The sequence below is a fragment of the Bos taurus genome, chromosome 10 (assembly GCF_002263795.3).
Source record: "Bos taurus isolate L1 Dominette 01449 registration number 42190680 breed Hereford chromosome 10, ARS-UCD2.0, whole genome shotgun sequence".
Classification (NCBI taxonomy): domain Eukaryota; kingdom Metazoa; phylum Chordata; class Mammalia; order Artiodactyla; family Bovidae; genus Bos; species Bos taurus.
Window position 1 is genome coordinate 40,076,027 of NC_037337.1, and position 15,712 is coordinate 40,091,738.

Below are 15,712 nucleotides of genomic sequence, written 5' to 3' on the forward strand. Positions count from 1 at the left end.
CCTTTCATGCAAGGCCCTTGTTAAATGGTATAACTGAATATAAGAATCACCTGAGATACTAAAGGGAAATACTCATTTAATGTAAGCTGCTGCAACCTTATACTGAATTTGGAATCTGAGATCATAAACTTGAATTAGGATGTGATCATAGGAAGTGAACAAGTACCTCTAAACTTTGGGATCCCATTTTCCACTCTATAAAATGAAAGGTACCAGGAGATCTATAAATGTCCTCAGTATTTAAAAACAATTCCAATAACTGAGACATTTAGAAATATTTTAAAATTGTTTTACAAAATAGGTATCTAGCAACCTGACCAAATTATCTTTTGCTTTTATTTAAAAATAGATATCCAGAGTTCATAAATATCCTTAAATTGTGCCACCAAAATCCTAATTGTAATGCTTTACTAATTGTATTTAATCTCTTGTCTAACCTCACTGATATCTCACAATGAAGGATGAAAACTTAAGACTATGAAAACTAATGAGGCCCTTTTCACATTAAAATGCAAGCTGATTTAGAGGGCAAAGTCCTTTGCACTAATGGTAGTTCTAACTTCTATTTTGGAGTTATTGAAAGAAATAGCTTAGATTGAAGACATTCCAAACTGTAAAACGAATAGACAATACAAACAAATTATATCACTATAACAATTTTCTATCTAATGCCAGAGATCTAGGATTCTAGATTTATTGCTATTACATAAAGTAAAATAGTGATCAAACTGTTAGTCTATGGATCTAGTTTCTATGGACACTTCTATTTATTTCTCTGTTCTTCAATTGATAATGGTAGCTTGATAGTGTCATTTAAAAATAACATAAAAATCCCAAGTGTTATCATAATTATATCAGTAGTGAATCTCCCCACATCTCTATCTTCTCCACTAGTCAAGAGATGCAGAGTCCTGGTATTGTAGCTTTAATAATATACCCTGATTTACATCCATTCACTACTATAAATTTGATGATGACACTTATTTTTTATCAGTTAATAAATATAATTTTCACAATTCTTTCTTTAACTTGCATAAAGTATTGGTAGTTATAACTTTAAGTGCAAATTATGAAACTAACTAATGGTGTTCAGCCCTATAGATTAGAGGAATGTCTATACAGACATTTAAATTTTAAATAGTTTCCATGTCCCCATTGCTTGAATTTATAAATGGATGAAGTGTGTAGGAAACATAAATTGGGCATCCATTTCTATTTCTCATTGACTTGTTCTTATCTCACTGTAATCTTGGAATTTTAAAAAGTGTTTAATTCTGCCAAGTGAAGGAAGTCCTCAACACATGACACAGAAATTAGACAACAGTTAATTAACCACTGTTAAACTATACAAGGGGGGCTTTCCTTCTGGATCAGCGGTCAAAGAATCTGCCTGCAAAGAAGGAAACACAGCAGACACTAGTTGGATCTCAGGTTCAGGAAGATTCCCTGGAAGAGGCAATGACAATGCACTCCAGTATTCTTGCCTGGAAAATTCCATGGACAGAGGAGCCTGGTGGCCTATGGTCCATGGGCTCGCAAAGAGTTGGACACAACTGAAGTGAAAGAGCATGTACATAAGATACAACCTTTGTTCTTAAATTTGAGGAAAAAAACTGTTGGATGTTTTAAGATGATAATTAGAAGAAAGCTGTAAATCTGATGTTATTTTCATCATTTGTTAGATTCAATTTTTTCAGAAAACCCTACATAAAAACATGATTAATGTTTAATCAACTACTATAGAAAACAGAATTAATTTAATGCAGCCAATCTTTGCATTTATGCTCTCCTCAAAGTAAGCAGTATCAATATTGATAAAATTTATGCTTCTCAAAACAACTTTCAACTTCCTGGCAAGGCCAACTAAAAATGTTTCAAATATTCCTTCTCACTTCTTTAAATGATCTCACTGAAAACAGAATTAGTGTAATTGTTACTATCTATAAATCTCTCTTTCTCTCATTCTCTCCCTTATTTTCTGTCTCCTTTTCTCCCACCTTCCCTCCTTCAATCCCCAATCCTTTCGCTTGAAGAAAATTAGAGCTTCCTTCTATTATCAAAATCTATGCATCAATATTAAAGTACTTGAAACAAATATAATCTTTCACATGCCTCTTCATGCTGATGAAAAGGTACTGAAGGCTCTAAAGCTGTTGTTCATGAAGGATGCCACTGGATATTCCTGTCTTTCACACAAACTAAGGGGTTTGTTTTCCCTTGATTCCACTATTCTTTTTTTTTTTCTGCATGGTTTCTGCTTTTTCCACCATATTCTTGGACATTATTTTTGTTTGTTTTGCTTCATATTCTCTTATTGGGTAAGATGATCTACTTCTAAATAATGAAATTGCTTGTGAAGTCCATGTTCTACTTCTGAACTTTCTCTCAACCATCAAACCCTACTTTCTAATTGGTCACCAGAAACTTGAGGATGTCTTATCAACCCTTTGGGTACAACTGCTCCCAAACAGATTTATCCTTTCAGACTTTTCCTTAAAAATTCAGACCTAACATCCTTCCCTCAGAATGTGGGATTACCATATGCTGAAATGAAGTTGAACTCTTTGGAACCATAAAAAGAATAACATACTTTGGAAAGAATGGAAGAACTCATCTAAGCAAATGGCTTTCAACTATGGGTGCTTACTACCATGTGCACACATGTATGTTTTGTGAATTTGAGTCAGAATTCTCTGTCCAAATATAATCTAAGAAGTTCTACATAAAAAAGAGAGATAGGCTTTGTTATATTTGAAATTGGAAGGTAAATAAAAAGGGTAAAACTCTCAACTGGTTACTACACTTCCTCCTGCAGTTTAGCAGCCCCCAAGGATAGTTTTTAGAAATCTCTAGTTGTCATTGGAACTCCATTTAGAAATCAGTTATCCAGCTGATCCCTTTATTCTACAGATGGAAGTTTTGGGGTCTAGCCAGACCCAAGGTCACAATGCTATTAAGTAGTAAATTTGGGCCTGGACCCAAGTCCCAGGCTCTATACACACTAAGCTGCCTAATGTCAGTCAGACACTTCTCAAATTGACTTGAGTGCATTGGTCACTGACTTAACTGCCCTGTAACGAGGCTGTGTGTCCCTCAGCACCTCATTTGATTTCTATCAAACTCTTCAGCTGAATAAACTTCCACCCCCAACCACCCACAAATACCACACACATGCTCTGATAGGTAGACTCTTTTTTTTTTAAATCATATTCCATTTTCCATTCTATTTCTTCAAAGTATCCTAAAGCTGTGGTGAAAAAGAACTGAAGATGTAAACAGGCTACCTCACTTCTCAGATACAGTTTGTGAGTGAGTCTCATGTTGTTTCTACCAGCTAAGCTTTTTGGCAACCCACTCCAGTAACCCTGACTGGAATACTACATGGACAGAAGAGCCTGGTGGGCTACAGTCTATGATATCACAAAGAGTTGAACATGACTGAGTGACTAAGTATACACACACACACACACACACACACACACACACAAGCTTTCTGTATTTTCTCTCACATGACACATCCATTAAAGAAATGTGTATTTCCAACGCCTTAATTTATTTCCTAACAAAACTTTTCTGCCTCCTCTTTCACATTATTGCTAAAAATGACTCACTGAACACCTTACCATGATGCAAAGGTAGTCTACACTATTGGAGAAACAGAGGGAAGGTTTTCTTTCCCCAGTTGATTGAGTGTGAAGCTTCTGAAATGTTTCTTGAATGCTCTTCTAATTGTTCACCATCCTTCCTCTAATTATCTCATTTTGGAACACTGCAAATTCATCCGATGAATAAGCCCTCCAAACACCAATCCAATCATGCTGCTACAATGATAAAATTCTGTGGTCATTCTTGACTGGGTGAAGGAGATCTAATTACATTCATTTCCTTCAAAGATCTAGTGCCATATTATCACCATTCTTAATCCAGCTCAGACGCCATCTGCTTTATGTAACTCTTGTGGAATAGACTGAATAGTTTCATCCTGTATTCTTCTATATCACTCTAATAATTTATAGAGCAAATTCAAAACTATCTGTTAATAAAAATGTTCGAGTTTTTGGGGATATAAAACCCATGAATAAGATCCTACACATCTTTATTTCTTCCTGTATCCCTTTCCCTACAGTGGTTGTTTAATAAATACTTTGGGGGATTGAAAATGCACTACATTTAATGAATTAATCCCTGAATTGTGGATGACAGGTCTATTTAATTTCCCTTTGCCATATTAGAACACTTGGCATTATTCCTACTTGAATTGTCAGTTAACCTTTGTCTCTCAAAGTTAAATCTTCCTCCACTAAGAATAGATTTTCTAAGGCTGAGGGCTTGTGAAACAAAGGTCAGATATACCAAAAGGAAGGAAAAAATACCAATGACTTAAGTTGTAAATACTGTGTTCATTTCTTGTCGTGGGTTTCCTATTTTTTATAAAAAAAAAAATCAGAAGTTTCAGGAAGCTTCCATAAAGTGCTGTCAATTGATTTAACACATCTTTACACCTTTATTTTGTGCAATTTTAGCAATTTCTCTCCTAGGTCATTCAGCATATTTTAATGTGGCATTTGCTAAGCCTTCTGGAGGTATCTTACTCTAAAAATATTCAATCATGGATTTTTTTCTTTGACTGTTTGAATGGCTGATATCAATAGGGAACTGGACTTTAGCTCCAAAGAGTCAATGCTACCTGAAGCTAAATGATAGTATCAATAATAATATAAAAATAATATCTCATGTGGATAACTGACATTTTCTCAAACTTAATTTAGTGTCAGTACACCATTTTTGAACTTCCCTGTGGCTCAGCTGGTAGAGAGTCTGCCTACAATAGGGAGACCTGGATTCAATCCCTGGGTTGGAGACTGGGGTTGGAGAAGGCAATGGCAACCCACTCGAGTGTTCTCGCCTGGAAAATCCCATGGACGGAGGAGCCTGGTAGGCTACAGTCCATGGGGTCACAAAGAGTCGGAAACAACTGAGTGACTTCATTTCACACCATTTTTAGAAAACTGCTGTTTTTTTCTTTTATTATTTTAAACATATAATCTGAATAAAAAGTGTACTGCTCATTTAAACACAGATTCCAGACAATTACCCTAACTACTCCCAGCATTTCCAGACTGTTGTGTTCACATGTCTCCTATGTAGAAAATCTTCACCAGCCGCAGAACAATGAAAGACTAATAACATGAGCAGAATAAATAATTCTAAGTTATTAAATGAATTTTATATAAAACACATTTAATTTCCAGAGTAAAACCTATTTCCTGATCAGCAACATTAAGCATAAAATTTTCTTCTTGGTAAAATTTTATATACCTAAATATGAGTTTTATAACCATGCCTGCCATGTAGGCTGACATTAATACCACCATTTACCGTAAAAGCACAAATGAATGGAATTAGGTATCTCTATGAGTATGCCACAGACAAATATTTCCTAAGGAATGTTCTGTGTACATGGTCAATAAAAATAGTATTTCACAGTTCATTTTTTCCTCTGGTAAGTTCATTAAGCACTATAGGAATTTGAGTGTCTAAGAAGCACGGTAAAGATAATTGTTAGCCATGCTTACTTCCAGTCTCAATGCTGGTGAAGAGGCATTTTCAATTATGAAAAGAAAGTGGAAAAAGCTGTAGAAGAGATAATTCGAAGTTTTTAGGGGGACAGTTTCCCTACTGACACCTTGATCAAAATACTCACGTTCTTTTTGGCCCTTATCAAGGACAGATATAATATCCCTTACAATCAACATAAGAGTGAACTGAAAGATAGGAATTTTCAACACCTAAAGAGTAAATACAATCTGTATGAAACTTTGCCTAAAGCCAATGTGAAAAGCAGCCAATCATCCATTCAGATGTCTCCATAAGCAGGAGAAGCTATAAAGTTCAGAGTATGTCTCACTGTTTTAAAGTTCGTTTGTTTGTTTTTTATTCTTTCCACAGCCATTCAAAATTAAATATATAGAAATTGATTGGAAAAAAAAAAAGGTGAAGGAGTTCACAAACAGAATGGAGACAGCAGCAGAAAATCTTGCATGCTAGTAATGAGATGAGCAATTGCAAAGTAATCTCAGGAACCCTTGAAAACTGGGCAGCCTAGCAGAGAATGATTAATTTAACAAGAAGCCAGTAAAATATAGTTGACCTTGACCATATGGATTCAAACTACATGGATTATCAATAGACAAGCACTATAGCACTGCATGATCTTGGGTTGGTTGAAACTGAGGATGTGGAACCTCAGATATGAAGGAACCTAGAATATGGAGGGCCCTACTACAACATTATACTCTGATTTTCCACAGCTCAGAAGTCAGCATCCTTAGCCTCCATGTTGTTCAAGGGTCAACTGCATACATGGACATGAGAAATAAGGAATAACCAAGATTTTGGACTCAATCATTAGAAAATATATTACTGTTTGTATACACAAATAAATTATATGTAGATTTAACTTAATTTCATAGTAAGTTCACAGAGTTTGTTATGATTTTCTTTCTTAATTAACAGGGTTTCAGAAGTCTAGGTTTGAGGTTAGCACACTATGGCCTATGGGCAAAATGTGGTCCACTACTTGTTTTTCTAAATAAAGAGTTTCATTAGAAAAAAGCAGTACCCAAAGAAATAGAAGAAAACAACAGAATGGGAAAGACTAGAGATCTCTTCAAGAAAATCAGAGATACCAAAGGAAAATTTCATGTAAAGATGGGCTCAATAAAGGACAGAAATGGTATGGACCTAACAGAAGCAGAAGATATTAAGAAGAGATGGCAAGAATACACAGAAGAACTGTACAAAAAAGATCTTCACGACCCAAATAATCATGATGGTGTGATCACTGACCTAGAGCCAGACATCCTGGAATGTGAAGTCAAGTGGGCCTTAGGAAGCATCACTATGAACAAAGCTAGTGGAGGTGATGGAATTCCAGTTGAGCTATTCCAAATCCTGGAAGATGACGCTGTGAAAGTGCTGCACTCAATATGCAAATTTGGAAAACTCAGCAGTGGCCACAGGACTGGAAAAGGTCAGTTTTCATTCCAATCCCAAAGAAAGGTAATGCCAAAGAATGCTCAAACTACCGCACAATTGCACTCATCTCACACGCTGGTAAAGTAATGCTCAAAATTCTCCAAGCCAGGCTTCAGCAATATGTGAACCATGAACTTCCTGATGTTCAAGCTGGTTTTAGAAAAGGCAGAGGAACCAGAGATTAAATTGCCAACGTATGCTGGATCATCAAAAAAGCAAGAGAGTTCCAGAAAAAACATCTATTTCTGCTTTATTGACTATGCCAAAGCCTTTGACTGTGTGGATCACAATAAACTGTGGGAAATTCTGAAAGAGATGGGAATACCAGACCACCTGACCTGCCTCTTGAGAAATCTGTATGCAGGTCAGGAAGCAACAGTTAGAACTGGACATGGCACAACAGACTGGTTCCAAATAGGAAAAGGAGTACGTCAAGGCTGTATATTGTCACCCTGTTTATTTAACTTATATGCAGAGTACATCATGAGAAACACTGGACTGGAAGAAACACAAGCTGGAATCAAGATTGCTGGGAGAAATATCAATAACCTCAGATATGCAGATGACACCACCCTTATGGCAGAAGGTGAAGAGGAACTCAAAAGCCTCTTGATGAAGGTGAAAGTGGAGAAGGAAAAAGTTGGCTTAAAGCTCAACATTCCGAAAACGAAGATCATGGCATCCAGTCCTGTCACTTCATGGGAAATAGATGGGGAAACAGTGGAAACAGTGTCAGACTATTTTTTTGGCCTCCAAAATCACTGCAGACGGTGACTGCAGCCATGAAATTAAAAGATACTTACTCCTGGGAAGGAAAGTTATGTCCAACCTAGATAGCATATTTAAAAGCAGAGACATTACTTTGCCAACAAAGGTTCATCTAGTCAAGGCTATGGTTTTTCCTGTGGTCATGTATGGATGTGAGAGTTGGACTGTGAAGAAAGCTGAGCGCTGAAGAATTGATGCTTTTGAACTGTGGTGTTGGAGAAGACTCTTGAAAGTCCCTTGGACTGCAAGGAGATCCAACCAGTCCATTGTGAAGGAGATCAGCCCTGGGATTTCTTTGGAAGGAATGATGCTAAAGCTGAAACTCCAGTACTTTGGCCACCTCATGCGAAGAGTTGACTCATTGGAAAAGACTCTGATGCTGGGAGGGATTGGGGGCAGGAGGAGAAGGGGACGACAGAGGATGAGATGGCTGGATGGCATCACTGACTCGATGGACGTGAGTTTGAGTGAACTCCGGGAGTTGGTGTTGGACAGGGAGGCCTGGCGTGCTGCGATTCATGGGGTCGCAAAGAGTCAGACATGACTGAACGACTGATCTGATCTGATCTGAATCATTTTATTGCTGTGGCAGCTTTCCTACTGTATTAGCAAAGTAGAATAGTTGCAACATAAACCATGTAGCCTGAAAATCTGAAAATATTTACTATTAGACTCTACAGAAAAAAATTGCTAACTTCTGTTCTCCATCAGTTATCTCCATTTGGAGGTCATGTGTTGAAACTCACAGTTTTGGAGTCAAGGAAGAAAATGATTTCTGTGTCCAGTAATTTAGGAACCAATTACATAACTTTTTGGCTACATGGAAGCTTCCTCTGGTCAAATCATTGTCAGCTCTTGCATGTGTTAGTCTTACTTATGACTTCCTCTTGTATAAAGCCATCTATCATTATTGTCATTCTCTAAAACTTTAGTTCTAATAAGCACAATTTCATCAGTCTCTACACCTCTATAACTTGAAAATGGCAAAGAAGCAAACCCAATAAGATAATCATTTGACTTTTGCTCTCATGCTCATTAACTATTCTTATTAGTTGTGTACCATAGTCCTATATTATCAAGAACTTTCATTTCACAGATGGGAATACTTGCACAGACACTTAACTATCATAATTATAGTATCTAGTCAGGTAATTGGGAGCAAAGAGACAATTTCAAACTAACTTTCTCAATTTGTCACCTTCTCTGTGCACCTATATTTATATTGCTAGGTACAGTTTAATCCTCTAAATCTTGCTCCATTTTCTGCTTTATAAAATGCTCTTCTACCTTAACAGGGAAGAAAAAAAATCATCAAATTTGTATCAAGTCTTCTGTTAATTTGCCCACCAGGTGTCTCACCACGGAATTCCACAGATCACCAGGCTCACTGTTTGTATTTTCTAGGCATAATGCAGGCTTCAAAGTTTAGTATAAACCTACAAGTTTTCAGGTCATGCAAAGGAACACATGCAAGTTCAGGAGTACCAAAGGACTTGATGCAGAACAATACTACAGGAGGCAATGGAATGTTATTCAGCAAGCCCTCTGAAAATTGACAATCTATAACATTTATACTTACATGAATGTATAACATCTATTTCTGCTTTATTGACTATGCCAAAGCCTTTGACTGTGTGGATCACAATAAACTGTGGAAAATTCTGAAAGATATGGGAAAACCAGACCACCTGACCTGCCTCTTGAGAAACCTATATGCAGGTTAGGAAGCAACAGTTAGAACTGGACATGGAACAACAGACTGGTTCCAAATAGGAAAAGGAGTACGTCAAGGCTGTGTATTGTCACCCTGGTTTTTTAACTTATACGCAGAGTACATCGTGAGAAATGCTGGGCTGGTGGAAGCACAAGCTAGCATCAAGTTTTCCGGGAGACATATCAATAATCTCAGATATGCAGATGACACCACCCTTACGGCAGAAAGTGAAGAGGAATTAAAGAGCCTCTTGATGAAACTGAAAGAGGAGAGTGAAAAAGTTGGCTTAAAGCTCAACATTCAGAAAACGAAGATCAAGGTATCTGGTCCCATCACTTCATGGGAAATAGATGGGGAAACAGTGGAAACAGTGTCAGACTTTAATTTTTGGGCTCCATAATTACTGCAGATGGTGACTGCAGCCATGAAATTAAAAGATACTTACTCCTTGGAAGAAAAGTTATGACCAACCTAGATAACATATTCAAAAGTAGAGACAATACTTTGCCAACAAAGGTCCATCTAGTCAAGGCTATGGTTTTTCAGTGGTCATGTATGGATGTGAGAGTTGGACTGTGAAGAAAGCTGAGCACCGAAGAATTGATGCTTTTGAACTGTGGTGTTGGAGAAGACTCTTGAGAGTCCCTTGGACTGCAAGGAGGTCCAACCAGTCCATCCTAAGGGAGGTCAGTCCTGGGTGTTCATTGGGAGGACTGATGCTGAGGCTGAAACTCCAGTACTTTGGCCATCTCATGCGAAGAGTTGACTCATTAGAAAAGACCCTGATGCTGGGAGGGATTGGGGGCAGGAGGAGAAGGGGACAAGAGAGGATGAGATGGCTGGATGGCATCACCAACTCGATGGACATGAGTTTGAGTGAACTCCAGGAGTTGGTGATGAACAGAGAGGCCTGGTGTGCTGTGATTCATGGGGTCACAAAGAGTCGGACATGGCTGGGTGACTGAACTAAACTGAACTGAAATGTATAACAGATAAGTGATAATATTTTGAGGATTATTTTGACTGTTGCCAAAATTTTAGGCTAAAATTTATGTGCATTTTCCAGCAAGTATGTGAAGGATTTTCATTTTATAAGATTTAATTGCAACAATCAATATTTCAGTATATTCATTTTTTAAGTTAAGAACTTCCCAGCGATTATTAAATGTTTTTTAAAACTTATTTGTAGTCTAGACACATAAAATATTCTTCATTAATGATAACAATAAAATAAAACAAACCAATAAAACTTGCTTATATTAATATCAGCTGATATTAATTCTACATAAAAAGCAATAATCACATAGTATTTCTGGGACTTCCTTCATCCTTTATATTCTGCCAAATGTATTCTCACTTCACCACCACTGTCACAGTGTTACTTCCATCAAGATTTAACTCAAATATTGTTTTTCTGTGGAATTTTCCTGGGCCAACATTTTGTCAATGTTGACAAAAACATTCACAATTCCTACAGAAGTCTAATCAAACTTTAAGTACAATATCTATTCCACTATATCTTGTGCCTACTAGTTTTTAAATCATCTGACAGCTAAGTAATTTTACAACTTAGACTGTAAGCTCCCAATGGGCAAGGCCCATTATCTGTCACCATGAGACATAGAGCCAGACACACAGAACAGTAATATAGTAAAAGAATCTGCAAGGAACATGAATTCTAAATTGACAGAACAACAAACATTCATAATAAAACAGTCTGCATGTTTGTAGCATCAGGAGGAAAAAATATTTCTAATAAGGAATTAAAGTAAAAAGAAGATTAATCTATTATCACATATATAATAATTTTCATTATTCAATAAGATGCAGGAGGCAAACTCCAAAACACATGGAGCCTCTCTCTTTTAAGTTTTTTTTTAGTCAAATCATTGTCTTTTATAAATAGTAATAATTCTGTAAACTAGGATTTACCTTCCTGAAATATTTTATATTTCAATATTAAAGTCTTCAAACGCAGATCTGGAAATGCAGTTCTGTCATTTAAAGAAACAGTTTTCAATCTATTAGGCAGAACTATCTTAATGGTACCTCATTCTCATCTTAATGAATTTCATATATGCATCTTAAAACAGTAACAACTAAGATTCAATATAAGATTCTGTATGGAAAACAAGGGTTCGGATTTTTTTTAATTTAAAGTTTCATCCTAAATTTGCTTACATTTAACATATACACAGTTTAACAAATAAGAAACAATAATCATAAATTCCTTAAACTAGTATAATTAACAAAATCCAAAATGCAAAACAGCCTCACATTATGTACTTATGTCTAAACAGTAGTTTCCTTTTCTTTGACTTCACTCACCCAATTTGTGGAAATTTCCTCTGAATTCTATGTGGTTCATAGAATTAATATAGTTCAGGATTTTCCTGCATACTAACAGTTCAATTAAGTTCAGTCACTCAGTCGTGTCCGACTCTATGCGACCCCGTGGACTGAAGCACTCCCAGGCTTCCTTGTCCATCACTAACTCCTGGAGCTTGTTCAAACTCATGTCCATCAAGTCAGTGACGCCATTCATCATAGCATCCTGCATCCTATAGCTTGTTCAAACTCTATTTCCCAGTAATCTCTCTATATTTCATATCAAAGTACTCTTTAAGTATTTTCACTACTTTGTAGGGATAAATACAATTTTTATTGATACCAACTGAATCACACAATCTCCGGTCTACTGATCTTTATGCTGCAGTCTGGTGGTATTCTACTGTACTGTGAGCAAAATGAAACATCAAATCCAGTTTCAGCATGAAAACAGAATATGAAATCTCCTTCAGTGACTTATCCTTTAAATACCATCTTCTGTGAATCTCTATCAAAATACAATTCCCTGCACAGATTGCCCTACAAGCATGTCAACTGTGCAGCCATGTTTAGAAAGGCCTCCTCACTTGGTTTAATGCTTTGATATTGCCATCAAGAAATTCTTATCAAGTTCTGAACAAGGGACATGCCTTAACAATTTTTCACTGAACACCACAAATTATGGAGCCAGTCCTGTCCCTGACAGTTGTAGCACATTAAATCATAGTATAAATTGGTCTTTTGAATGACTTTTCTTAAAGTCAGTAAAGAATTATATGATCAGGAATTACAACACCAAATGTCTATCTTGGGAAGGTAATAATAGGAGGAGGAAAGCAAACCTAAAGGGAAAGCTACATGCACAAATTAGTTTATTGTTTTGATTTAATCATTATTTACTATCTTCTAAGTGCCATGTAATGTTCCAAAGGCTGAGATCACAACAATGAACAATACGGACAAGTTCCCAGACTTCATGGACTTTCCACTCAAGTGAGGGGACAGACAACCAGGTCTGTCTGTGACGGGTAGGGCAGAAAAGGGAAATGTTTTGGAAAAGGATTTAACATATCTCCTTTAGAGATATCCTATGATATCCCTTATATGTGGAATCTAAAAAGAAATGATACAAATGAACTTACTTACAAAACAGAAAGAGACAGACTTAGAAAACGAACTTATGGTTGCCGGGTTGGGGTTGGAGGGAAGGAGCAGTTAGGGATTTGCAGAAGGTCATTTGGGGAAGGTACACACTGCTATATTAAAAATGGATAACCAGCAAGGAACTATTATATAGCACATAGAACACTACTCAGTGTTACGTTCCAACCTGGATGGGAGGGGACTTTGGGGGAGAATTGATACATATATATGTATGGCTGAGACCCTTCACTGTTCACCTGAAATTACCACAACATTGCTAATTGGCTATACTTCAATACAAAATAAAATGTTTAAAACAAACAAACAAAAATATGTCTACTTTATTTTGGGTATTATCACCTTTGGTGACCAGACAAAATGATAATGGTTTTAAAAAACCTTATTACAACCACATTGTTATTACTAAGAGGTAATTTTGAGTGTTTTCTACTTCTCTGATCATCTTTTAGCATTTTCCTGGAAAAATTTTTGGAAATTTCATGAATTAATGCTGGTCATTTACAATACATAGTTTCAAACAGGCAATATTATTAGGTTATATAAAAATGAGTGTTAGGACTCACTTGGTGAATAATTATATAATGATCTTGTCTCCTCTCCATTTTCTCCTCCCTCCTCTCTCTAAATTTAATTGTATATAGATTGTGCTCTGTTTGGACAGGAACACTGATTCTTTGCATATGAGTTTGTGTCATCAGTTCCAAAAAAGAAACAAGCAAAAACCAGGCAAACAAACAAAGCAATGGTCATGATTGAATGTAGATCACTTGAAAATTGTCTCTCATAAATAAGGGCAAATTCCACGGATCTCACAAAATTGTCTTACTCTTATAGGAATTATCATATATCGGGTGTCCCCTAGCATGTTGATGTAGGCATTCAATGGCTATTTGCTGATTGAATAAATACGTAAATGAATGATGACTGAGTATATCAACAGATTTCCTTATATATCCTAAAACTAGTCCATCTCCTAGGGATAGCACAAATTTTGAATAAAATAGTTATTGTTGTGGTTTTTGTTTGTTTGTTACCTAGGAAAGAACATCTTTTCAAACACAAGTACCATCCATCACCCTAGAATGGAATATTCCTTAGAAATGATCTAGAATGGTGAAAAGCAAGCACATTTGGTCACCCAGAAGTATGGACTATATCCCTTAAGAAGTAAAATAAATTCAGCGTGTATTGCAATTTGGAATCATGAGAAGACACAAAATCACAAGTCCATCTGTTAACACACAACAATCAAAATACTGCCTGACTGGAAAGAAGACGTTGACTATTTTAATTCCTTCAAAACAGAGTATGTTTGCAATCTACATTTGTGCTCTTTGTTTTCAACACATATTACTCACCCTCGGATTATATGAAAATTCTAAATTAAAACTCAGTCTAGTAACAAGCTGTCAAAACAAATAAAGCTACACTGGAGTTCTCCAAACGCATACTCATTGCGGTTCATAAAATCGCAGGGCTTCAAAACATCCTAAGAATTAAGCTAATATGTTCTCCATACCAGAGCCCTGCAATTTTCCTCACCTAAGGGTGTTCATTTGATTGAGAGAAAATTGATAACATATTTTTGGTCTTAAATTAATAGAAGAAATTTTACTCCAATATATTTTTATATTTAGTCAACCTCATTGTCAAGAGATCCTAACATAAAGGTCTACAAAGAGTCACATCTGATTATAATTTTAACACGTTTATCTTTTTTTATCTTGGTGGAAAATATATTTCTTATATAACTTATATTTTAATACTCAAATTAACTCTTGGTATTTTATTCTTAGGAATAAATAGTTTCTGTTTGTTTCAATTTTCTGAAAATTGTCCCAATTCTTTCAACATTTGGTATTTAACTTTATCATTTAATATAATTACAGGCTTTACAGAGAGTTCCTAGTTAATAATTTAAGACCTGGTACCATCTAATCCAGAAGTCTGTATCTATTATAGGCCACATTATTACTTTTATGTGCATTATTTCTGTAAAACCTTATGTAAATCTAAACAAAACTTCATGTAAATCTAAATCTAATCAAATATCAAAGTCTCTTAACATGATATTTGTTGGGCATTCAGAATGTTAGGATTTTGGTTTCAGGAAACTTCTTGAAAATAAGAATGTTCTTAGCTTGACTGAACACTATTTTGTATATTCAACATTAAAAAAAAAAAAGGTTCTCAATGTGAACATCTTTTAAATCATAAATATGCTTCTTACCTGTGCTGCTGGATATATTAACATCAATACTGATATCAGATATTCCGCCTCCCTTCAGAGATGCTACACATGTGTATGTCCCAAAATCCGTGAATTTTAAATCAATGATGTCCAAGTTGGTCGTTCCCGGGGAGACATCCGGATCAGTCTGCGTAATAACCATCCGCTCAGAACTTCTTAACGGACGACCATTTTTAAACCAACTAAATGTTAACTCCTCAGAAGGAACAGCTTCTACTTGGCAAGATATTTTCACCTCACGCCCAATCTGGATGTTGTCATCTTTGTGATAAGGATCTGGTGTGATCCAAAATCGTCCTTTTTTTAATGCTAAAACATAAAAATTCCATAAGTAATTAGTGTTACTTTCATAATGTTAGGGATTAATTCACTATATATAGGTAGTCATCTCTGGTCTAAAATAAAGTAAAACAAAATAAAATAAAATGTATAAATGTTTCTTCAATTTC

At 35.9% G+C, this 15,712-nt stretch overlaps 1 protein-coding gene across 1 annotated transcript in view; it reads right to left on the reverse strand.

Moving 5' to 3' along the window:
* The window catches only part of MDGA2 (MAM domain containing glycosylphosphatidylinositol anchor 2), a 926,008-nt gene that overhangs the window by 254,042 nt on the left and 656,254 nt on the right, over window positions 1-15,712 (reverse strand). The window contains exon 7 of the mRNA XM_002690859.7: window positions 15,243-15,572. Coding sequence (XP_002690905.2) covers window positions 15,243-15,572 — 330 coding nt within the window. The remainder of the gene's footprint in view (window positions 1-15,242; window positions 15,573-15,712) is intronic.